The sequence below is a fragment of the Dipodomys merriami genome, unplaced genomic scaffold, assembly GCF_024711535.1.
Source record: "Dipodomys merriami isolate MVZ:Mamm:240054 unplaced genomic scaffold, mDipMer1.0.p SCAF_56, whole genome shotgun sequence".
Lineage (NCBI taxonomy): Eukaryota > Metazoa > Chordata > Mammalia > Rodentia > Heteromyidae > Dipodomys > Dipodomys merriami.
In genome coordinates, this window is record NW_027206135.1 from 8,865,007 (window position 1) to 8,891,768 (window position 26,762).

Below are 26,762 nucleotides of genomic sequence, written 5' to 3' on the forward strand. Positions count from 1 at the left end.
TTTCTTGGTAGTTTCGTTGACTAGGAGTTCTACTTCTTTTTGCTAGGATGATCCGTTTTAACACAGATTTAACTAGTGTGAGTCACCAGTGCCTAACTCAATAGTTTTTGGCAGTGATAAATCAGCAATGCATTTGCTGATTATCTGTAAACCAATCGTTCTGCTCAGCCCCCTGGAAAGAACAGCAGGCCAGGCATGAATGAACCGCTATTCTGTCAATAATCCTCCGGGGAAGCAGAATCTTGGTAATGCCACAGCTTGGGTATGATAAGATTAAGCAATTTATTTATTGTCCTCTTTTAATTATTTTTTGTGAGCTGGTCCAGTATCAGCACACAAACACACATACAAGAAAAGATACCCAAAATTTGTACAGGATGCAAGGACAGGAATATTTGTGGCCATTTTTGTAATCTATAATTGATGATTAAAGCTGATGAAAAATATGTCTAACACCTGGGTAATTTATGTCTCTAACTATGTATCTATGTTTCTATTATCTATCTAATTGTCTCTCAATCTATCTCCCTACTTATCCATGATGCATCTCTCTACCTGATGATCAATGTTTATTTTCTGTTACATTCTAAATGAGAACATTATGAGGAACCAAAGCATCCAAGAAAAATTCATTTTATATTTTCTATTTGTTATAAGCGGAGGTGATAGTATTTTCTTCTACATTTTCCTTACAATATGATTTGTGCAAAGCACATTATTCACATGAAATGCCAACTATGATTTAACATAACACTAAGGTTTGGGCAGACATGGGGAAGTAATTTCTAGATAAAATGTGCAGGAAAAAAAATGCCACAGACATCTGTATAGAAAATGCTAGCTGGGGGGCTGGGAAGGTGACTCAGTGGTAGAGTGCTTGCCTTGCATGCATGAGGCTCTGGGTTTCATTCCTCAGCCACCACATAAACAAAAAGAAAAAGCCAGAAGTGGCGCTGTGGCTCAAATGGTAGAGCACTAGCCTTGAGCTGAAGAGCTGAGGGACAGCGCCCAGGCCCAGAGTTCAGGCCCCATGACCGGACCCCCCCCCCCCAAAAAAAAAAAAAAGAAAATGCTAGCTGGTTGGGAAATTACTCAGGAGCTCTAGACTTTTTTTTTGTTATTGCTGTTGGTCATAGGGCTTGAACTCTGGGCCTGGGTGCTGTCCCTTAGCTCTTCAGCTCGAAGTGAGTACTCTACCACTTGAGCCACAGTGCAACTTCTGGTTTTCTGGTGGTTAATTGGAGATAAGAGTCTCATGGACTTTCCTGCCTGGGCTGGCTTTGAACTATGATCCTCAGATCTCAGCCTCCTGAGTAGCTAGAATTACAAGCATGAGCCACCAGCACCTGGCAGGAATTATAGACTCTTAAGAAATGCCAGGATTGGGGCTGGGAAGGTGGCTCAGTGGTAGAGCGCTTGCCTTGCATGAGGCCCTGGGTTTGATTGCTCAGCACCACATAAGCAAAAAGAAAAAAGCCGGAAGTGGCGCTGTGGCTCAAGTGGTAGAGCGCTAGCCTTGAGCTGAAGAGCTGAGGGACAGCACCCAGGCCCAGAGTTCAGGCCCCATGATGACCGGACCCAAAAAAAAAAAAAAAAAGAAGAAATGCCAGGATTTTTTTTCAGAAAAGATGGAATGTAAAGAAAATTCCTGGAGTTGAAAAGGCTTTAATACTGTTATCTGACTTACATCTAAAAATGTCTAAATATGAACAACTGGCTGGAGCTCTGTGTAATCACAGCATGAGAAGGCAGAGTTCCATCAGAATTGTTCAGCATATTCAGCTGGGCAGGAAAGGTGTGTGTTTCTCCTGACTCACTGTGAACACGGTTAGACTATCTGGAAGGTGACCTTATTTACAAGGGGGAATAGAGATGAGGTGGCCTCAGCACAAGTCTCCTCCTCAGTAGTTATCTTTATTATTTCCTTCCTTCTACTATTCTGAGTTTGCTTGATCATTTTCTAGGTTAAGATGTATGTTTCCATAATGAATTATAGATACTGTTCCTTCTGTTAAGAAGCATTTAAAGATGTAAAATTCCTCTTAGCTCTACTTTAGCTACCTTCCACAAATTTTGATATGTTGTAGCATTGATTTCCAACTCCCCTTCTTCTCTTTGATTCATTATTTTTATAGCTTTTTTACTTTTCCTGAGCTGAGGATTGAACTCAAGGCCTAGACTTGACATGCAAGTTCTCTTCCACTGAAATAAACCCCCAACCCCTGATTTATTTTTTTTTTTTGTCGGTCATGGGGCTTGAACTCTGGGCCTAGGCACTGTCTATCAGCTCTTCAGCTTGAGGTGAGCTTTCTACCACTTGAGCCACAGCACCATTTCCAGTTTTCTGGTGGTTTATTGGAGATAAGAGTCTCAGGGATCAATATAGTTTAGTATTTGCTAATTTTACTACACTCTTTTGTTATGTATATGTAGGGAGGTCATAGGGATTATAAATTCAATTTGAGTAAAGTGTAAAACCATATATTTTATGATACAGGGCCTTTAACTTAAGATGGCCAAAGCACTGATATTATATATTTGCTGTAAAGAGAACTATAAGAGTTTTATTTTTCTGATATTAAAAGTTACTTAATAAAGACGTGTTTCCATTAACTTGAAAAAAAAGAGTCTTAGGGACTCTCCTGTCCAGGCTGGCTTTGAACCTCAATCTTAGATCTTAGCCTCCTGAATAACTAGGATTATAGGCGTGAGCCACCAGCGTCTGGCTGAGTCATTCTTTATGTGCCTATATTGGAGCTTGAATTTAGTGTCCCTTAACTTTTTTTTTTTAACTCAAGGCTGGGGCTTTAGCACTTGAATCACAGCTTCACTTCTAGCTTTCTGCTTGGTAATTGGAGAAAAGAGTGTCTTGGGCTGGCTTCAAATAGAAATTCTTAGATTTCAGCCATTGAAGTAGCCAGGATTATAGGCATGAGCCACTGACACCCAACTAAAGGTTGTGTGTTTTTATTGGTTACTTCATTCAGCTTTGTGCATGAAGTAATTAATTCTGTGAAGAGAAGAGGAAGATGATTGAGTAGAGAGAACAATTAGTTAGGTCCCAAAAAGGAAAGCAGTATGTAAATAGATCTCTGTCCAATCAGTCCACTGGAAATCCAAGTTAACTGAGTTCTATTACTAGTAGAAAGCTGCCTTCTTAGCCTAGAGATTCTCTAAACTCCATATAGAGTCCAGCTTCTGTAGTGATACCCATCAGCTTTGTTGTCTCAGCATACAAAAGAAGAGTTTGAGAAAGGTTTCCACCCTTCACCTGATCTTTCTAACTCTGCTTATGTGTCTATCTCGTTATAGTGAGAGCTTTCCCAATCTCCACAGAATTGTCAGATCTTTGCATAATTGAAGGTACCTACTAAGTGCTTGAGAAAGTCTGAATAAATTTATGAGCCTTTGCCAACTTAACCTGTCATTGGCCATGACCCACACAATAGATTACCCAGAGGAAATCTTCCAAAAGTCTAGCTCTCTAAAGATAACCTGATGCTGTCATAGGTCTGTGGACACAAATTGACCACAAGAAAATGAATACTTCAAAGCAATGATGTCACATTAGAAGAAGTCAGAACCTTTAGTGTTTTTCAAAAATGTGGATCCAGGCTGCAAGGAGTGCATGTTAGGATTCAAGGAGGGGCTAAGCCTGAATAACTGCTCTTCTCTCTCCTCATTCACACAGAGGTTGCCTCTGGGCATTATGTAACAGTATCTACCGCCAATGTCCTGCAGCTGGTGTCTTAAGATTCAGATGTCATTCACCGAAAGCTCAGTGGAAATGCTATTTGGTGCTGCATAGCTCACAACCAGGATGACCCTATAATCATGACCCAGGAAAAGGGACAAAGTAATATCCAGCAGGAGCCTTTGGCCTGCATAGGTCAGTTGCTTAGTTTTCTCTTTTAAGTCTTACCTAAATTAGCAGAGAACAATCTACTCTCATGAATCCTTAATTTATGAGGCATACTTTTTGGATGCAAATGTGCATCATCCTATTGCCTATGGAAGATTTAAATTTGCTTTAGAAATATGTGCTGGTGGCTCACGTCTATAATCCTAGATACTACAGAGGCTGAGATCTGAGCATTGTGGTTTGAAGCCAGGCAGGAAGGACCCTGAGACTCTTATCTCTAGCTAATCACCAGGAAAGCAGAAGTATGGCTGTGGTTCAAAGTGGTTGAGCACTAGACTTGATTGAAAAAGCTCAGGGACAGTGGCCAGGCACTGATTTCAAACCCCATAACAGTCAAAAAATAAAAATAATAAAAAGGAAATGTGTGTGTTTCCAATTGTGAGACATTGTAAAGATTTTTAATTTTATCTGTTTGTTCCAAATCCACTATTTAGTTCCCCTTCTTGGAAGCAACCTATCTATCAATTGCTTAGATACTATTTTAGAGAATTTGATACATAAACAAAGAGCTAAGTATACAGTACACATATGTTTACTGTTGCTCTTCTTCTTTCCTCCTCCTCTTTTTCTCCTTTGCCTTCTTCTTTTACTCCATTCCTTTTTTTGTGCTCATACTGGGGCTGGAACTCACCACCTGGATGCAGTTCCTTAACTTTTTTGCTCAAGGCTAGGCTCTACCATTTGAGCTATACCTCCACTTCTGGCTTTGTGCTGTTAACTGGAGATAAGTCTCATGCACTTATCTGTCTGGGTTGGCATTGAATCATGATTCTCAGGTCTCAGCCTCCTGACTAGCAAGGATATAGATGTGAGCTACCCGATTTCTTCTTTTTGTACAAATGGTAGCATAATTTACTTTTTATCTCCTCCAGCTCTTAGAGGTTGTTTTAAGTCAGCAAATAAGTTCTCTGTTTTACAGTTGAATACCATTCTATTATACATGACTATCATAATTTATGTTTCTCTATTGATGATTATTGATGATATACAGTAGATCATTTCTAATTGCTAGTTATTTCAAACCAGTGAATGAATTGGTTTACAGGCTTTCTAACATTTGTGAATGTAACATAGAGAATGGATTTAGTCTGTGTTATCAATTCATGTATCCCCAGTAGTACCCACAGTAGCACCTAGTATATAGTAGCTAATCAACAAATAATATAGAATTAGCCTTTATTATCAGAGCCTCCAAGGCAAGGCAGAATTTGGGCAGCTCTAAAGTTCATGTTGTCTGTTGAGCCTGGGCATTTTCTCCGTATAAATGGGAAAGAGGATTACCCTGTTCCCAACTACCTCAAACACATAAGAACTATTTCCTTCACATCTACAATTCAAATTGCCATGCCCTAATAGAATAAAATGAAAATGTTTCATTTCGTTGGGTAGAAATTTCCCCTGAGAGATTTCCCTAGTATTTGGTTGCTTTGTTTAATTTTTGGGAACATGTAAATTGTGTTGCTATTCTCAGTTACCCAATTGAGAAGACAGTGTTTGACCTTGGCTCATGTTCTGACTTCGGGTCAGGCATCTGCAAGCTCAGCAAACAGAGTGAATTTTCTGGGGGTGAATCAGGCTCATAACCTTTTCTTCTGTGACTAAGTGATGGGCAGAGTCCCCCTCCCCACCCCACCCCCCACTAGATACAACCTGGAAAAAATAAATGCACAGTCAGATACATTTGTCTCCAGACTTCACTCCACCATCCCTTCCCAAAATAAACCTAAGTCCTGACCCACAGTCCCTTTGAATGTAACTTAATTTAGAAACAGTCATTACAGAGGTAATCAAGTTGAGATATTTAGTGTAGAGCCTAATTCAATATAATTGGTGTCCTTAGATAAAAGGGGATATGTGTGTATGTATGTGTGTGTGTGCATGTGCACACACACACCTGTGCATCCATGTACTGGAGCATGAACTTGGGGCCTTATGATCTCACTTAGCTTTTTCACTCAAGGCTGAGGCTCTACCACTTGAGCCACACCTCCATTTCCAGCCTTTGTCTCCCCAGGCTCTCAGATCTCAGCCTCCTGATTAGCTTGGATTTCAGGCCTGAGTCACTGGTACCCAGCAGTGTAAGAGACAGACTCTCATGACCCTTCCCAAGGATTTGTGTACTAGTGTACTATACAAGGTTATGTGTGTGGAAGGCGAGGAGAAAACTCTTCCACAGTTCTGACAGCAGTCGTGCACCTAGCCACAGCTTTAGGGAGAAGGAGAAAACTCTTTCCAAGTTTGAACAAAAGTTTGGATGTCCCGGCCACGACCTTGGGGAAGGCGTGGGGTTGTGCTCTTCATGCCTCCTCCTAATGACTCCATAAACAACCCTCGACACTTCCCCTATGTGTAAAGCACTTGTAACCTTTTGGCCTTGCATATCCCCTGTAACCTTTTTTTTTTTTTTTGGGGTCTGTTCGTGGGGCCTGAACTCTGGGCCTGGGCGCTGTACCTCAACTCTTCAGCTCAAAGCTAGCACTCTACCACTTGAGCCACAGCGCCACTTCCGGTTTTTTTCTTTTTGCTTATGTGGTGCTGAGGAATCGAACCCAGGGCCTCAAGCATGCAAGGCAAGCGCTCTACCACTGAGCCACCTTCCCAGCCCCTCCCCCTGTAACCTTTTGACCCATATATCTCCTGTAAACTTTTGGCCTTGTGAAGCTGTCACATGCCCACTAAGATTTACTTTCTTTGTGTGTGTGCCATATACAAGTAGGTTGCTCTCCTAATAAACTTCATCCATACCCGCACAGTGTGGTCCACTTTCTGCCTACTAGACACTGTGTTCCTAAGTCTTGCTGAGGAATCAGCAACACAGCACTTTTTTGGTTTGGTTTTGTTCTCTTCCTCCTCCTCCCCTTCCTCCTCCTCCCCTTCCTCTTCCTCCTCCTCCCCTTCCTCCTCCTCTCCCTCTTCCTCCTCCTCCTTTTCTTCCTCTCCTCCTCCTCCTCCTCCTCCTCCTCCTCCTCCTCCTCCTCCTCCTCCTCCTCCTCCTCCTCCTCTTCTTCTTCTTCTTCTTCTTCTTCTTCTTCTTCTTCTTCTTCTTCTTCTTCTTCTTCTTCTTCTTCTTCTTCTTCTTCTTCTTTTTCTTCTTCTTCTTCTTCTTCTTCCTCATTCTTTCTCCTCCCTTTCCTCCTCCTCCTCCTCCTCCCTGTTCCTCCTACTCCTCCTCTTCCTCCTCCTCCTCCTCTTCCTCTTCCTCCTTCTTCCTCTTCATACTAGGGCTTGAACTCAGGACTTGGGCACTGTCCTAAGCTCTTTTTGCTCAAGGTTAGCTCTCTACCACTTTGAGCCACAGCTCCACTTCCCATTTTCTGGTGGTTCATTGGAGTTAAGATTCTCATGGTCTTCCCTGCCTGATCTGGCTTTGAACCATGATCTGAGTGGCCTGGATCTAGATTTAACTATACCTGCATAGAGATCTGATCTTTTACCTCCATCAGTATTCATAGCATAGTGATTTTTTTCCAGTGATAAAAGTTCATATTAAAATTCTAGTAGTGGAGTAGAGGTGTGGCTTAAATAGTAGAGTATCAGTCATGAGCAAGAAAGCAGGACAAACATGAGGCCTTGAGTTCAAGACCCAGTACTAGCACAAAAACAAAATGAAAACTACCAAAAGAGGTCCTGTTAGTAGTAATTAAGATATTAAACCAATGAATAAAAGTGTTACATTATTTATAATGTTTACTAATATTATGAGTTATTAATAAAATATTAACGGGTTAAATGTTAATATTAAGCAAATATCAAGGAGAGATACTATATTAGTAGTCACAAGAATGTAATAAGGACTCTGAATAAAACTGGCCATTAAATTTTTACATTTATAGAACAGTATTCAAAATATACTGCATTTTAATATGGTACTTGGGTCTTGAAAGAAAAGATCATCATTATTAAATCATTCCTAAATCATATCTCCTTCCCAGAGTCAGAGATGGTGTCTGATACATAAGATAGTTGTGGTTAAATGAATAATATTTGAGCCAGTGCATGTGGATCACACCTGTAATCCTAGCTACTCAGGAGGCTGAGATCTAAAGATCACAGTTTGAATCCAGGTTGGATAGGAAAGTCCAGGAGAATCTGATCTTTAATTGACTAACAAAAAGCTAAAAACAGATCTGTGGCTTAAGTGGTAGAATACTAGCCTTGAGTGAAAAACCGAAGGGACAGTGACCAGACCCTGAGTTCAAGGCTCAGGATTGGCACACAAGCACACGCACACATACACAAAGACACACAAGTATTACTTGATTAAAATTTTATTTTAAAATAAAATGATTATTCTCTGGCAGAGAATATCCCAGTCTGTTCTCCTCCTCCTCCACCTCTCTGCCTCTTCCCTCCTCCTCTTCTTGCTCAACTGTCCTCTCTTAATCTTGTCCTCACTTCTACCTCTATCCTTTTAGCCATATCTCATATCCTTCACACCAATGTTCTATTCCATCTCCAACTTCTTTACAAGAAAGATAAGCTCCAATGGAAAGAAAAGGAAGGAGAAGCTGAGAAAAGGCCACTACACTAAGGTTCGGGCCACATGTCCCAGGAATAATATGGGCACAGAGAAGAGGATGGGCACACTTTCAAGAAGAATTGCGGCTAGTGAAGGAGAGATGGTTTGTGTGGTCACACAGACTGAGAAATCCATCATCTCCTTGGTGAGGAAGTCCACGACTCCCAAGGCTAGGTAAGAAGCTCCCTTGAGGAGTGTGCATGTGACTCCTGACAGAGCTCTCTCCTTTCACTATTATTACATCCTCCTTGAAGGGGCAACGGAGTGCAGTGAAGTCCAGTAACCCCAGGGACACTTCCCTTTCCAGGGCCACCTCTGAGACAGACAGCTCTGCTTTCCTCTCTTCACATGGCCTATGCTCCAGCATTTATTCTGACATTGTCAAAATTAGGCTCCCCCCCACCCCCCGCCCCATTCTGGGACTTGAACTCAGGCCTGGGCGCTGCCCTGAGCTTTTGTGCTCATGGCTAGCACTCTACCACTTTGGGCCATAGCTCCATTTCTGGCTTTTTGGTAGTTAATTGGAGATTTTAAAAAAAAGTCTCACCAACTTTCCTGCTTGGGCTGGCTTTGAACTCTGACCCTCAGATCTCAGCCTCTTGAGAAGCTAGGATTACAAGTGTGAGACACCAGCATCTTCCACAGGTATGGTTGAGGATCAAGACTGTCCCAGAGAAACAATTTTGGCATACTAGGGGCTAATTAAGAGCAATGAGCTAGCTTCCCCTGCTTGGTGCTTCTCTGAGGCACTGTCTGGCGAGCCTTTTGCTTTGCTATCATTTTGGATTCTTATTGGAAAGAGGAACATGACTATGAAGTAAGCAAGATGAAATTAGTTAAGAAAAGGCAGAAATGAAAACTGATCTGCCTAGCAAAAAAGAAGTAAAGAAAATGTCAAAATATTTTGCTGATGGTCAGTAAGCTGAGTGAGGTCAGCCTATCTTCAATACCCCGCCCTCATGATATGCTCTACAGTCTCTTTTTAGGGATGGCTCCAAGGGAGTTCAGAAAATCACAGGCAGAGCACAGCAAGGACAACTAGTTAATGGCCAAGTAGGTTTCATCTTGATTGGATTCAGGAATACTTAGTTAGCTAATGGGGGAAGCATGATTTCTGGATTTGCCAGGGAGGTATTTTCAGAGGGGACAGGTGTACAAGGTTTTGGACTGAGTGGACTAAGATCAGCTTTCAGTGGGGGCCAGCAACATCCAATTGGCTGGGAATATGGATAGAACAAAGAAGGAAAGAAAATCATTTCCTCTCTTTCTCTGGCAATGATGTGTGCCATTCTAAACCTTCTGCTCTTGGATGTCAAAACTTCTGACTTGCCTTTGGATTCTAGGACTTCCAGGTTCCCAGTCCCTTTGGCTCAAGTTTCAAGTGCTTTACTTTCTTATAGCAGTTTGGGTAAGGGGGGGGGTGTAGGTGCACACACATGTGTGCACATGCATGCACAAGTTGGCACTGGAGTTAAACTCAGGGCCTGGGCACTGTCGTTAAACTCAGGGCCTGGGCACTGTCTCTCAGGTTTTTTCCTCAAGGCTGCCATTCTACCACTTGACTCACAGCTCCATCTCTAGCTTTTTTGGTGCTTAATTGGAGATAAGAATCTCCACTACACTTGGATATGGTAAATTAAACATGACACTAAATATTCACACAGTTAGGCCAAAGGAGGATATTCTTAGGAGATGGTCACAAAGGCTCAATAGCTCTGTGCATATGGTCATATAAAATGATGTTTACCAAAAAGAACCCCAAGAAATGGAGGGTTTTTGTTACCTTACTTTATGTTCTTTCCCCTCCTTTTCATTGGTTTTTGTATCTGTACCTTTTGTCTTGTATGAAGGTTTCTGTTTGGTGGGGCAAAGGGTAAACAAATGCAGCAGTCATGTACACTAGGCACCATGTTTGAAGTGAACTATACTACTTGTGGGGTGGGGGATGGAAAGAAAAACAGAAAAAGTGAAAGAAGAGGTGACACTGTTCAAAAAGAAATGTACTCATTAACTAACTTATGTAACTGTAACCCTTCTGTACATCACCTTTATAACTGCAATGAAAAAGAATATATTGTAAGCAAAATAAAAATGAATGCTTACAGCAAACTGAGTTTTGTGCTAGATACCCTGCATATAACAAAGAAGCTAAGATGTTCCACTGCAGAAGAAAAATCAGCCTGGTTGACAATGGAATAGAATTGAAAACCCAGAAATGAACCTACAGACCTATAGCCATCTAATCTTCGATAAGGGAGCTAAAACAATAGAATGGAAGAAAGACAACCTCTTCAGTAAATGGTGCTGGCAAAATTGGTTAACTACATGTAGAAAACTTAAGCTAGATCCTTATATATCACCCTGCACCAGAATCAACTCCAAATGGATCAAAGACCTTGAACTCAAAGCAGACACTCTGAAAACATTACAGAATGGAATAGGAGAAACCCTAGGTCTCCTTGGCTCAGGCCGAAATTTTCTGAATAGAGACCCGGAAACACAATAAATCAAAGAAAGGTTGGACAAATGGGATTGCATAAAGTTGCAGAGCTTCTGCAGGGCAAATGACATAGCTAGCAAGATCAATAGAAAACCCACGGATTGGGAGAAGATCTTTACTAGCCATACAACGGACAAGGGTCTCATATCTAAAATATACTTGGAACTCAAAAAATTAAACCCCCCAACAACAAATCCTCAAAGAAACAACTGCCCAATAAATAAGTGGGCGAAAGACTTAAAGAGAAACTTCTCTGAAGAAGAAAGAAGGATGGCCAATAGACACATGAAGAAATGTTCAACATCCCTAGCCATAAAAGAAATGCAAATCAAAACAACATTGAGATATCACCTCAATCCAGTTAGAATGGCAAAAATCAAGAACTCTAACAACAACAGATGCTGGAGGGGATGTGGACAGAAAGGAACTTTACTTCATTGTTGGTGGGAGTGTAAACTTGTTCAACCACTTTGGAAAGCAGTATGGAGGTTCCTCAAAAGACTTCACATAGAACTCCCCTATGATCCAGCAATCCCACTTTTGGGCATTTACCCAAATGTTTACAAACAAGACCACACTAAAGCTACCAGCACAACTATGTTTATTGCAGCATTATTTACCATAGCTAAGATATGGAACCAACCCAGATGCCCTTCAGTAGATGAATGGATCAAGAAAATGTGGTATATATACACAATGGAATTCTATGCCTCCATCAGAAAGAATGACATTGCCCCATTTGTAAAGAAATGGAAAGGTTTGGAAAAAATTGTATTAAGTGAAGTAAGCCAGGCCCAAAGAAACATAGGTCCCATGGTTTGCCTTATTTGTAATATCTAGTATATGTATGAGTCAAGCGGAAAAGGTCAGATAATGTGATGTCAGGAAAATGAACCCTTAGATGTGTATTTTAATGTTTTTTTCTTTCATGCATGTGTTTCTAACGCATTTATAAGATTATCTCTTTGTTGCTTTGTATGTCCCTCCCCCACAGTATAACCCCTGCTTTCACTATATTTGATGTCAGTATAACTTGTGGAGGAGATGGGGAAAAACCAGTTGTTTAAGGATACAGGTGGACCTGTTGCAACAATGAGAAGTACAAGTTGTCATGTCCAAAACGAGCTTTACAACGTCGGTGCGAGGGGTGGGGGGGGGGGAGGGGGAGGGAAGGAATAGGATTGGGATGGGGGGGAGGGGGGAGGCTGGGAAGGGATGTGAAGGGTAAACAAAGGAGGAGGCTGCAATGCTTGGTAAGAAATGTACGCATTAATCTGCCCATGTAATTGTAACTCCTCTGTACAGTATGTTCACAAATAAAATAAAATTAAATTAAAAAAAAAAAGAAAAATCAGCCTGGTTGAAAGAACAGGCATTGTGTTAGCATATGCAGTCAGATGCTTGACTAATTTAAGGTTGAGTAGTTCTTGAAGCACAGCTGTACTTATGAATACAGCGAGGCAGAGGGACCTGAGAATACTGAGGGTTTGATACTCAATCTCCGTCCATCATACCTTAGACCTAAGGTTCACCTGAATTTGCTGATAAGGATGTACATCACCAGCAAGACCTGTTGCCAATCAGCTTTCCAAAAATGGCCATACCCAGCAAAAGTATAGAAGAAGAGCAAAACTACATACTGGTCCCTCTGCTGAGCACTTAGAAAGCTGATTGGAAGGTGGACAAGGCCAGCCTATGGGCAGAGACTGACATAACATAGTTCTGGTGTCAATATTGGCCTATCCATAGGTTAATATCCTAATTGGTTCCAAGGGGATCACTGAATTTATTCTGTGATCTCTAACCCCCATAGTCTATGTACTTCTTTCTGAAGTAAAGTAGTTCAACATGGCCTACTTCCCCCAAGAAACCATCCCTGGTGGCTGAGCATTGTTTGAGCATTGTCAGATCTAATGAGAGAGGGTACCTGTCTTTCCTCCTGGGAACTGGTTCCTTGTTTCTGTAGTGAAGGGGCTGAAGCAGAGATGGGAGAAGCTAGGCTTTCAGCAGAAGGAAATCCTGATAGCTTTCTCTTTTACTCTAATTTTGTTTTCAGCATCTCTCTGTCAATCTCAGCCACCTCTCTTCCTTCCTCTAGAACATGCTAGATTCAGCAGGTTCAGCTCTATCTGTTCTGCCTTCTGGAGCCATTGGCTTCTGGTCATTTGATAATGCTTCTGTTACACACAGGACCCCGCCTTTCTTCCTCCTCTTAGCACAGTTGTAGCTCTGAACAAAACATTGCTGCCTGAGGCCAGCTTCTAGCTTTATGCTCTAGCTTATCTTCATTGGCTGCCTGAGTCATGGCTCTGCTGCTCTACTTGATTCTTGGTGAGTATCTTCTTCTGTTGATTTAGGCCTCAGAGTTGTTTGGAAATTTGATTGGGACAATTTTCTTCCTAGACAAATTCAGATATTTTTCAAGAATGACTCCCTTTCTCCCACTATTTTTTTGTTTTTATGTTTTTTGTTTTTGTTTTTTACATCTGGCAATCATTCTAAATCCCCATAAAGCCCACTAATTCACATTTAATTTATAATACACTTTGATTGTCAGAATTTTTTCTATTTTTCTAGTACACTGTCAGATTTATACAGTTTATCCAATTCCCCTTTTTCATAATTTCACTTAGATGGACTATTAATAAGAAGACAAATGAATGGATTTTGGGTAGCAGCAAGTAGAGCAAGGAAAGAAAGTAGAATTGATTATTTTACATTGGTCATTTTGTTTGGTTTCCTCTGAGACATGTTTCCCATAATGTTTCTCTAATTTTCTCTAGTTTTTTAATTATTTAGGTTAGTTTTAGAGATTAATTTAGAAAATGGAATTTGGGAGCCACAGAGAGCTGGATTTTGTCCTGGTTCTCTGATGCTTTAATTGCTTAAATTTTTTAGATGACTATATACTTCTCTCAATCTTGTTCTGTAATCTCTGAAGTGGAGATAATATTATGTTCCTTAAAAGTTTTTGAGAGCTGGGAAGGTGGCTCAGTGGTAGAGTGCTTGCCTTGCATGTATGAGGTCCTGGATTCTATTCCTCAGCACCAAATAAGCAGAAAAAGCCAGAAGTGGTGCTGTGGCTCAAGTGGTACAGTACTAGCCTTGGGCTGAAGAGCTGAGAGACAGCACCCAGGCTCTGGTTAAGGACCCACGACCAAAAAAAATGTTTTTTTTTAAATTTTATTTTATTTTATTTGTGAACATACTGTACAGAGGAGTTACAATTACATGGGCAGGATAATGCGTACATTTCTTTTTTTTTTATTTGTGAACATACTGTACAGAGGGGTTACAATTACATGGGCAGGATAATGCGTACATTTCTTACCAAGCATTGCAGCCTCCTCCTTTTGTTTACCCTTCACATCCCTTCCCAGCCTCCCCCCTCCCCCCAATCCCAATCCTTCTCCTTCTTCCCCCCCTTCCCCCCCCCCCCCCCAGGTTGTAAAGCTCGTTTTGGACATGACAACTTGTACTTCTCATTGTTTAATGCGTACATTTCTTACCAAGCATTGCAGCCTCCTCCGTTGTTTACCCTTCACATCCCTTCCCAGCCTCCCCCCTCCCCCCCAATCCCAATCCTTCTCCTTCCCCCCCCCCCCCCCCCCCCCCCCCGCACCGACATTGTCAAGCTCGTTTTGGACATGACAACTTGTACTTCTCATTGTTGCAACAGGTCCACCTGTATCCTTAAACAACTGGTTTTTCCCCATCTCCTCCACAAGTTATACTGATATCAAATATAGTGGGGTTTTTTTTGTTTTGTTTTTTGTTTTTTGGGTCCGGTCGTGGGGTCTGAACTCTGGGCCTGGGCACTGTCCCTCAGCTCTTCAGATCAAGGCTAGCGCTCTACCACTTGAGCTACAGCGCCACTTCCGGCTTTTTTCTTTTGGCTTATGTGGTGCTGAGGCATCGAACCCAGGGCCTCAGGCATGCAAGGCAAGCACTCTACCACTGAGCCACCTTTCCAGCCCTCCCCCCCAAAAAAAGATTTTGAAAACCTTTTCATAAGACAACAAATAGCCTTTTTATAAGATAACTAATATCTGCTAAACCTGTACCCCAATCAATCGCATCAATTTTTTGTTGTCTTGATGACCCATTGCTCCCATTCCCCATAGCTAGCCCCTCATCTCTTGGGTGTGCTGTCTCCCATGCAGTCCCATGGCCTTCTTGTGATCCTATTGTCTTCATTAAGTCTTTCCAATACAAGCCACCTGTATTATCCCCCAGCCAAAATGCCACAAGTCATTCACTGCCTCTGTCACTTCTGCATGTGTAGAGGAGGCTTGGTTTTGTGTGGGAGGTTATGCAACAAGTTACATAGGTATACTATTGTCTCTAGTTTTAGACAGTCACAGACAGGCATCACTCAGCCTGAAAGTGGCCATATTCTGAAAATTAATGACACAGTGCTAATGAGAAATTATATGGAGATAGTTCCTACCAAAAAAAAAAAGCAATGATTCTAGGGTTAATCACTAAAATAGTTGGATCTGTCTGAAAAGCTCTAGGCTGGAGGGAGGTCCAAAGATAATTTGCTCTTGTCAGGCACCCGTGACTCTGCCTATAATCTTAGCTACTGGGAGGCTGAGATTGAAGATCATGGTTCAAAGCTGAAATTGACAAAACTGTGAGATCCTTGTTTCCAATTAAGTAGCAAAAGAAAAAGAGCACAGTTGTGGCTCAAGTGGTAGAGCACCATCCGGGAGCCTAAAAGATAAGGGACAAAGCCCAGGTCCAGAGATCAAGCCCCAGTTCAAACAATAAACAAAACTAAAACAACAACAATGAAAAAATATGCTTGATCTTTCAGAAGACTCTTATAAGAGCAGTAGGCCAGTTATGTAGTTGAAAATACCTTGGCCCCAGGGATTACTTAAGGTTGCAGGGCTCAGGACTGCTTACAGCATAAGGAAAGAGCTTAATGGGCAGATGGGCTGGAGGCTCAGGCTCCTGGGCCAGAAACTATGGTTCAAAACAGTTCCCCAAACCTCCATTCTGGTTTTCATCCTGATCTTTGAAGTCTTATGTAACTCATCTCCAGAACCTAGATGGGTATAGGGTATTTATTCTGCCAAGGGGCTTCTGTGGCCCAAGAGGTTCAGCCAGGATCCCAAATAGTATATATAGATTTTTTTTCAGGCCACGTGGTGGCCTTGTCAAGGGGACAAAGTTCCATACATACCTTCCCATGGGGGAAAACCTCAATGTTCCAAAACTGTGCTGGTAACTCTAGAGACTGGGCAATTCTGCACTTGCCTTTGACGGTCTGCTCTCCCTTCCCCACATGGTACCATTGCCTTCCCCACCACCAGTACAGCTTCTCAGGAGCTTCCAGAACCTTTCCTGTTGAACCAAGAAGCTGCCTTCTAACCCTAACCCACCAAATCAAAGCAGTCTAACTCAATAAATGGAAAATCAAATCTATCAGTGTCTGGGGTTGAGCCACCATTGTATGTAAAAGGAATGGCTGTGTTCAGTCTTTTGAGCTTGACCATCCCAGAAGTGACCATAGAATTGAACTTGGAGGTGCTCTATCACAAAAAACTGGCAAGGATTAAGACAGAGTTATATTCTTTAAACAAAGCCTGGTTTGGTGACCTTACTCCTTTCCTTTTTTAAAAATATATTTTTTAGGGCTGGGAAGTTGGCTCAGTGGTAGAGTGCTTGCCTTGCATGCCTGAGGCCCTGGGTTCAATTCCTCAGCATCACATAAGCAAAAAGAAAAAAGCCAGAAGTGGTGCTGTAGCTCAAGTGGTAGAGCACTAGCCTTGAGCTGAAGAGCTCAGAGACAGCGCCCAGGCCCAGAGTTCAGGCCCCAAAACCGGACCCCCCCCCAAAAAAAACCAAAAATATATTTTTTAGGGCTGGGAAGTTGGTTCAGTGGTAGAGTGCTTGCCTTGCATGCATGAGGGCTTGGGTTCAATTCCTTAGCACCTCTTAAGCAGAAAAAAGCCGGAAGTGGTACTGTGGTCCAAGTGGTAGAGTGCTAGCCTGGAGCTGAAATGCTGAGGGACAGCACCCAGGCCCAGAGTTCAAGCCCTATGACCACCACCACCACCACCAACAACAACTATATATATATATATATATATATATATATATATATATATATTATAGTTACATGAGTAAGATTATGAGTACATTTCCTATTGAGCATTGTTACCCCTTTCTTTGTTTTTCCCCTACCATCCCTTCTCGCCCCATGTCCCCACCTCCTCCCTCCCCCCACAAAGTTGTAAAGTTCGTTTTCAACATAGTGTCTTGTACATCTCATTGTTACAATGGGTCAACCTATATCCTTACTTCAGCATTTTGTTATTTCCCTTTTCCTCCCCAAATGAGAAAAACGTATATTCAAGGTGTAGAGTACCAGAATCAAATACAGTGAAAACAGGGGTTATACCATGGGGGAAGACCATACAAAAGAAACAAAAAAAATCACATAGTACATGAAAAGTACATTAAAAACAACAGCAACAAAGATAAAACCTTTGTGTCCCTATCTTATATGATCATCCTTCCTTTTTTTTTTTTCTCCCCCAGCTATTGGCATCAGACCTGGATTCTTAGGTAAGGTTTATTTATTTATTTATTTATGGTTGTTGTTCCCAAGAGGATATTTAGAAGACAGAAGAATAGTACGAAGTTTCCTGGGTTATAAATAGAAACTGTGGTTCGAAACAAGCCTTCAGACCTTCCATTTTGGGTTTCCACTCATCTTATAAGTCTTGTGTAGCTAGATTTCCATCTCTAGAACAAAGATAGGTTTAGAGTGGTTATTCTGCCAGGAGACTTCCATGGTCCAAGAGGTTCAACCAGCATCCAAAGTAAGATATAAACTTATTTTAGGCACCTTTGTGGACCTCTTTTTTTAATTTTTTTATTGTGAAAATACCGTACAGAGGGGTTCCAATTACATGGGCAAGGTAATGAGTACATTTCTTATCTAGCATTGTTGCCTCCTCCTTTGTTTCCCCTTCCCTTCCCTTCCCATCTCCGTGTCCCCCCCCCTACATCCCCCCCTTGCACTGAGCTATTTTTATGATTGAATTTTAATTTCTAGCTGTAGTTTCCATTCCTCATATTAGCACCCCATTCCTCACCTAAACATTAAGGAGGAAAAGGAAACAAAAAAGAATAATTCAAACTAAACTTCTCAGCCAGATCAGGATTTTCTCACTCAACCACTACGCTAAGGTTGATTCTAAGCTGATTCTGGGGAATTTGTGTGAAGTTGAGACAAGGCAGACAGTAGGAAATATGGCCTTCCAGGGTCATGTCGTGTAGCAGGTAATCATGTAGGCTTCTATTAGGCTGTTCATATTCTAATAGGTCATAGACCAACACTAAAGATATGGTGCTTCCTGGTACACCAGGAAAACTTGACCTCTCCCAGCTAAGTCTGCCACTGCATGGAGATGGGAAAGATTCATTCCCTCTCCTCTATTGCTTTGAGGTTGTAGTCAACTCGGTAGGATTGTCTCAAGCCAACAAATACAAACTCTTCAAGGGTAGAAATCCTATCTATCCTATCTGTCCTATCTCATTCATCATGGTTCTCTGAGATTGCAAATAATATCTGGAAAGTAAAATGTGTCAACATTTATCATCTGATAGGTTCTTCCTGGGTTTCTCTACATGGCCTTTTCTGCTCTAACTCTGTGTGTTGGTGGAAGGGAGACAATTTCTGTTGGTTTTTCACATACCTAGAGTTCTAGTCATGAAGCAGAATGAAGTCACTGATTCCTCAGAACTCATCTGGAGGTTTTTTGTTTGTTTTGTTTTGGCAATATCTGAGGCTCCAACTCTGGTCTAAGCACTGTCCCTGAGCTCTTTTTGCTCAAGGCTAATCCTCTAGGACTTTAGTCACAGTGAAACTTCTGGATTCCTCTGTGATTAACTGGGTATAAGAGTTGTACAGACTGTCCTGACCAGCCTAGCTCGGAATTGCCATCGTCACATATCAGCCTCCTGATTACAGATGTGAGCCAACAGTACCTGGCTTATCTGGAGGTTTTGTGGTGACTTTGGCTTTTTAATCCTCTGACCAAACCATCGGAGCTCTGAAACTATAAAGCTCTGACTCAGCTCAATCTATATATAACCTCAATGTGGCTAACATGGACAGTGTGTGTGTGTGTGTGTGTGTGTGTGTGTGTGTGTGTGTGTGTGTGTGTGTGTGTGTGTGGGAGAGAGAGAGAGAGAGAGAGAGAGAGAGAATCATGAAAAGGAAGAAAACAACAGATATCATCCTTACACTTTTGTCCTAGCCTATTGGATCCAATCTGAACAGTATGGCCACAGGGCCATTCATCTCCTCTCTGAGGCCCATTTTTCTTATCTGTGAAATACTGACAGGGATGTGATCCTCTGAATAGCTCCTGATTCTGACAACTAGAAAATCTAAACACTCTTCTGAATTTTCAACCAGCCTCTTCGCTTGAATATTTAACCTGAAAAGGTAAGCAATCATGTCTTAGCGTCTTGAAGTGTAGCTTCTCGGTAGGATACAATTGAGGATATAATAGAATCAGGACTCAGATAGGAAGTCTTGAAGTTCCTCTCCTTTCTTATTCCTCTGAACTCTCCACATCTTCTGTTAAGGGTTGGAAGGCTCCCAGACTGACTGTCTATCCCTAAGTACCCTTTGCACTCCTCTCTAGTTACCAGCTAACATCCCATCTCTTTGCAGAATTTCCATCTGGAGTGCGGCTGGTGGGAGGTCCCCACCGCTGTGAAGGGCGGGTGGAGGTGGAATGGAAGGGCCAGTGGGGCACCGTGTGCGATGATGGCTGGGGGATGGAGGAAGTGACTGTGGTGTGCCGGCAGCTGAGCTGTGGAGAAGCCAAGAGAAGTTCCAGCGGTTTCCAATATAAGCCATCAACAGAAATTGTGCCAAGTGTCCTTATCCAGAGCGTGGATTGCAAGGGGACAGAAGATACACTGGCTCAATGTAAGCTGGAAGAAGATGTTTTTGATTGCTCACGTACCGAAGAAGCTGGAGCATCGTGTGAGAGTAAGTACAGCAGACTCAAGGACTATTACCCCACTGTCCGTACCCCACGTGGTCACTCTTGTTCATCTTGATCTCTGCCATGGACTTTCACACCTGGAATCACTGGACCCTAGTATCTCACATCTCCCACATTCTCAGCTGTGATCTCTGGAGACAATGTCCATTCCTAGAATTGTTACTTCTGCTTGGCTGAGTTCATACTTTTCTCTTAGATTCAAGCCATATGCCAATCTTTTTTTTTTTCTTTCTTATTTACAAACATGCAATTATATACAGAGCCAACAGCCATGGAACTTGTTGAATGGTATCCTGCACACCATTGGGTAAAGCTATGGGAAAGATATGAGCTTATAAGGCATGATATGTACTTCTGTAATTGTTCTGATTCTCAAGAAGTCTGCCATCTAGTTGGGAAGACAGATGCTGATGGGAACTCAACACAACATAGACAGATGATTGACATTTAGATGGATGGATACATACATAGACATACACCTCTTTACTTTCTTTCTTTCTTTCTTTCTTTTTTTGGTCGGTCGTGGGGCCTGAACTCTGGGCCTGGGCGCTGTCCCTCAGCTCTTCAGCTCAAGGCTAGCGCTCTACCACTTGAGCCACAGCACCACTTCCGGCTTTTTTTCTTTTTGTTTATGTGGTGCTGAGGAATTGAACCCAGGGCCTCATGCATGCAAGGCAAGCGCTCTACTACTGAGCCACCTTCCCAGCCCCCCTTTACTTTCTTATATATATTTACTCTTTATGTACTAATACTCTCTCCCTGTGTACCCTTTCTCTTCCTTTAGACCATGATTTGGCTGAAAGGTTAATTTATATCTCCTTCTTTGTTGCCCCATCAGAGAAACTGTCATCTTTCCCCCTATGCTAAAGTTTCATTCTTGTTTCCTAGAAAGGTGGAGGCTAAGAGCATGAATATGGAATACTTGATTCATGCTAATGTTGAATCAAGAAGGTTTTGATCTTTTATATTAATCTTTATTAAACCAATATGGCCTCTGTTTCCTGAGAAGTAGAATGGGAAAATAATTTGAAATTTTTTAAATGCTACAGAATCATCATGATTTGGCCTGGGACTGAGGAATCACATTCACTTTATTGAGTCACAACCATTGTCACAGAAACCATCCATCAGGCAGTGATTAGCCCTCTTACTTAACACGATACTAAACACCAAGACCTGAGCTATAGGTACACTGGGGCCTCTTTTCTGAAAAGACCACGTATGTGCAAGAAAGAAACAGGTATTTCCCCCTTTCTTCTCTCCAACTCCAGAGAGCGTGCGGCTGTCCAGTGGCCGTAGGCGGTGCGAGGGGCGAGTGGAGGTGTGGCACCAGGGACAGTGGAACACAGTGTGCAGCACAGGCTGGAACCTCCGGGCTGCGAAGGTGGTGTGCCGGCAGCTGGGATGTGGGAGGGCCCTACTAACCCACAGACAGTGCAACAAGGCTTCTCGCGGCCAAGGACCCATCTGGACGAGCCAGATAGCATGCTCAGGGCAAGAAGCAGCCCTTCAGGATTGCCGTTTGGGGCCTTGGGAAAAGAACAACTGCACCCATGATGATGATACCTGGGTGGAATGTGAAGGTAATGGAAGGCAATGCCTACACATCCAGAAACTGGGTTCATCCACAGAGGAGGCTAAATGGAATCCCATTCCAACAATACAACCAGACCCATGCATGCCCCACATTGTAGTGAACTGCATGGATTGTCAATGGAGATAAGAGTAGTAATTGTCTTTGGATAAGAAAATGCTCTCAAAACACTATGCATTATATTAATATAAACTGTTGTTCTATTGAATTCTATATTATAGAGACTGGGCATGCTATTCCATGTATGTTGAGTTCTTTCCTTAAAAAAATTAGAAAGTCATTTATAAATGTTAAATTTATAAAGTTAGATGGGGAAGTAAGAAGGTCTTGGTTTAAAGAAGGCATCTGAGGAGGCCCAGAGAACAAGCTGCAGTCACAGAAATGCATGCAGAAGGCTGGGCGCTGGTGGCTCACCCCTGTAATCCTAGCTACTCAGGTGGCTGAGATCTGAGGCTTGAGATTCAAAGCCAGCTGGGGTAGAACAGTCCATGAGACTCCTATCTCCAATTATCTAGCAGAAAGCCAGAGTGAAGATATGGCTCAAGTGAGAAGATGTCTACCGTGAGTGAAAAAGCCAAGCAAGAGTGCAAGGCCCTGAGTTCAAGCCCCAGGACAACTTAACACATGGAATGTTTCAACTGTGCTTATGGGATTTGGTGAGGATGTAGATAATCTTATTGTTCCCCTATCTCCTCTCTAACCTCCAACTTCCTTCTCCACCCTACAGATGGTTTTGAACTGAGGCTAGTAGGAGGAGACAACCACTGCTCCGGGAGACTGGAGGTGCTGCGCAAGGGTGTGTGGGGCTCAGTCTGCGATGATGGCTGGGGAGAGAAGGAGGACCAAATGGTTTGCAAGCAACTTGGGTGTGGACAGTCCCTCTCTCCATCCAGCAAAGCCCGGAAAAGCTATGGCCCTGGGGTGGGTCGCATCTGGCTTGATGATGTTCGTTGCTCAGGGGAAGAGCAGTCTTTGGAGCAGTGCCAGCACAGGTTTTGGGGGTACCATGACTGCACCCACAAGGAAGATGTGGCAGTGATCTGCTCAGGTGAGTCTTTTTTTATTGTGAAAATACTGTACAGAGGGGTTACAATTCCATGGGCAAGATAGTGAGTACATTTCTTATCAAGCATTGCAGCCCCTCCTTTGTTTTGCTTGGGTGAGTTCTATAGGTGAATTCACAAGGTTGGCATGGAGGGTGGTGGAGGGAGAAGAGTACAGGGCTAGACTAGGGGGATAAAGGAGCTCTACCAGGACTACAGAGCTGCCTGTAGTTGCCACTTGTCCATGAATTCTTCCAGGGATAGGACTGGGGCATTCTTGGGGATCCCAAGAATGAGTTGTTTTCTTGGGAAGTAGGTATGTGGGAGGAGTACAGGGATATTGCAACAAGCACACAGTTACTGAATAGAAGAGAAAATTGGAAAATGATTTGCTCAGCACCTTTATATTAAACATGAAGAGAGAGAGAAAACACAAAAAACTTTCTAAAATCATCAAAATTGCCTTCAGCATAGCTCCACTGTGTACCACCACTGTATTTGTTCACTTTTTGTCCCTCCATTTCTGTGGCTCCCCCTCTCCAAAGACAGATAAATAAACAAAGGAGACAAACATTAAATCGTAATGAAGAACTAAAACGATCAATCTTTACTCCCAAGCCAGGGTTAGTTCTCCTAGACCACACAGTCTTCACACACTAGGTCTAAACCACTTTGTTCTATTTGTTGTCACAACCAAGACTTTATTTCCAGTGTGTGTGGAATTATGTCAAGGGATTCTCTGACACTGTGCAAGAGAACCTGATCAGAGAGAACAGGATACTAGCTCAGAAACACAGGCTTCTTCAGACAAGTGAAAGAAAAGTTCATGGTCTAAGTATCGACCTTGAAAGAAAGGCAGATTCAAGAGCCACAGAGCTGGAGCCCAGTTATAGAACTAGGATTGAAAGCTGGCTGTGCAAATCTCCTAGTTAACTAACTTACTCTGAAACTAGGTAAGAACCCTGGGTGTGGCAATTCACACCTGTAATCTCAGCCACTCAGGAGGCAGAAATTCAGGAGGATCACAAGGATCAAGGCCAACTTGGGCAAATAAACAAAAAAGAAGTTGGTGACTCCTCCTCATCTCAATCAACAAGTTGAGTATGGTAGCATGTGTTAGTAATACCAGCTATGTAGGAGGCTGTAGTTAGAAGGATCACAGTCCGAGGCTGGCTATGGACATAAACAGAAGACTACCTGAAAAATAACTAAAGCAAACAAAGGACTGGGGGTGCTGCCCAAGTGATAGAGCACTTGCCTATCAAGCATGAAGCCTTGAGTTCAAACTTCAGCACTGTCAAACATAAAGAAAAAGAATCGTTCTGTACCAAGGACTGTGGGCAAACAGTTAATGCCCAGAAATGGTTAGATTGAGTGAAAAATACGCCAGGGTTCCAATCCCACTGCTGCTTTTGTGAAGGTGTGTAATCTTAGACACCTGTCATGTTTGCTTCAAAGACCTTTCCACAGGTCTCTATTCATGGCTTCAACCAGCCACAGACTGCAAATATGTAGTTGAAGAAAACTTACATCTGAACTGAATATACACAGACCTCTCTTCCTATCATCACTCCTTTAACAGTACAGTATAACAAGTATTTGCACAGCATTTGCATTTCCGTAGCTATTATAAGTAATCTAGAGAAGATTTTAAAATACACTGGATGATATGCTCGGCTAAATGCACATTTTTATAACACAGATTTACATAAGGGAAGGAACACCTGTAGATTCTGGTTTCCTTGGGAATCCTGGAACCAATTTTCTGTGGCTACTGGGAAATTACTGTACTGGTCATTGACTCACATGGGAACTAGTTGCATATGACTCTGGGGTATTGCCCCAGATTCTGAAGTGACAGTTTCTTTTTGTCATGTTCTAGGCCCCAATTTACTTCCCTTAACTAGTTTAGCTTGAATGAAATCATTTATTCCAAGTTGATCCTCATCCTTACTTCATTTTCCTCTTCTCTTTACAGAGTAGTACCCTGAATTGTTTTTCCTGCTGCATGACTTGGCTCTCAATGGCCCTGTGTGTTCCCTGCTGTTCTCCTGGGCCCTGATTATCCTACTGGCCATGCTGGGCCTCAGACTTCAGCCACTGCTCCAGAGTCTTAATGCTGTGCTATGCCTCGATCCCAGAACCAGGCAAGCCCATCACCTCAAGATATGAACTGCAGAATCTGGCCTTTCCCGTCTCTTTCCAACCTACCACAGCCCATAGATGGCCACTGTAACTAGTGGGAGATAGGTGTGTACAATAACATTAAAGGAATAAAACCACAAAAACAATATTTGAGAGAGAAGGCAGGAAGACAATTGATTTGGAACTTGAGGGGAAGCAGTCTTCTTGAACTCTTCTTCTCAAGTTTCAGGTGATCATAATACTACTGTGCGATTTCTTGGTGAAAGAGGAATGCTTTTAGTAGCAGAGCAGTGTCCCATAGTACTATCCTGTCATAGTTTTAATCTTAAATGTCTCCCCTAAACTCATATGTTTGAGCAGTGTTCAGAGGGAGAGCTTTTTAGGGATGATTGGATCATGAAGCATCTGACCTCATGAATGGATTAATTCATTGGTGGATTCATACCTCAGTGGACTGTTGGGAAATAATGGAAACTTTAGGAGTGGAGCCTCACTGGAGAAAGTAGATAATTAACGGCGTGCCCTTGAAGGGTATATTTTGTCCTCTTCCTCTCTCTTCCCTTGCTTCCTGGTCGCCATGAAGTAGACAGCTTTGCTGTATGTACCACCAGCTCCTTTTCATGGTGCTCAGAAATAGAACCAAGTAACCATGCACTGAAACCCTGAAACTGAGCTACAAGGACTCTTTCCTTCTTTAAATTGATTTTCTCAGGTTTGTGATAGCAGTGGAAAGCTAGCACATAGCTAGCCCAAAGACCTTCTATTAACACTTAGGGAAAAAAGACATTTCATCTTCTGGCTTTTTCCAATAAAATATCTTTGTTTACCATCCCTGACAACATGGTTGGAATTCAAAAAAGGAATCTCATAAATGCATTTTACTTCATCTGGTTTAAATATATTATTTCTGAGGCAAGGTCAGGAGAGAGGCAGAGCGGTTTCATGCCAAGCAAAGTGTTTTCCTTTTATCAATAGAGACTTTGAAGACTGTAAATCTCAGGTAAGTTAGAGTGATACTAAGGAGAGAATTGGAATTTAATTGTAACAATTGGCAATTTTAGATTCTGGGCTAAGTTGATGCTAGTTATATTGTAGATAGATTTATGTTGTTTAATATATAATTTCACAGAATTACCTCCAACCAAAACAACCCCAACCAGTTTACTTATTTTAAATGAACTAAGTTATAATCTGTCCATCTTTGTCAAGGCTGACTAGATAAGCACAGTTGTTAATGGTGTGTAAATTGTCATTGCATTTAAGAAACCAAATATATATGGATCTAAAAACATGAGGACTAGGGTCTGTAATAAAGGCATCACTTCAAGATATTGTTCTTGAATAGCCTTTGTTCAAGCTGTTCTACAAGGTGCCATTTAAAGTTCATCATCTCTACATTAAGACATAGATCTGTTAAAGACCCCATGAAAATGGGCTGTAGAAGACAAGTCACCCAACAATGACAGTTGGAAAGGCAGTCTTCAACTTTGCTACTTGGTCAACTTCCAGTCCCTCTCAATGGCTTTACTATGTCATTTAAATCAGGTTGCATACAACCTTGCTTAAATCTTTTACAGAGTTTCCTGTTACACATAAGTCAAACATAAACTTTTTTTTTTGACTTAGAAGGATACACACAACCGGGCCCTACTTAGTCTCTCTTTTTTTTGTTGTTGTTTGCTTGTTGTTTTGAGGAACTTGAATTTGAACACAGGGCCTTGCCACTTTACCATTTGAACCATGTCCAACTCTTTTCTGTTGGAATTACAGACACTTGACACCATGGTCAGCTTTGAGATGAACATTTTTGTACTTTTTTGCCTTGGTTAGCCTTAAAACTTCAATCCTCTCAGTCTTTTGTCTCTCAAGTACCTGAGATTACAGGCATCAACCACCAGGCCTTAATCTCCAACCATTTCATACAAGCAAAGGTTTCTTTATTACATTCTGTCTTACTATGCTTCATAGATAGTGTGTATTTTGCACATTCAATGCTTG

At 42.0% G+C, this 26,762-nt stretch overlaps 1 protein-coding gene across 1 annotated transcript; it reads left to right on the forward strand.

Annotated features, from left to right (window-relative positions):
• The first annotated feature begins 13,132 nt into the window (after positions 1–13,132).
• Cd5l (CD5 molecule like) lies at positions 13,133–25,593 on the forward strand. The gene is made up of 6 exons (XM_069999985.1): positions 13,133–13,272; positions 17,494–17,520; positions 19,643–19,966; positions 21,254–21,565; positions 22,304–22,624; positions 24,598–25,593. The coding sequence occupies exons 1-6, from the start codon at positions 13,245–13,247 to the stop codon at positions 24,600–24,602; spliced, it is 1,017 nt and encodes a 338-aa protein (XP_069856086.1). The 5' UTR covers positions 13,133–13,244; the 3' UTR covers positions 24,603–25,593.
• The last annotated feature ends 1,169 nt before the right edge of the window (positions 25,594–26,762 follow it).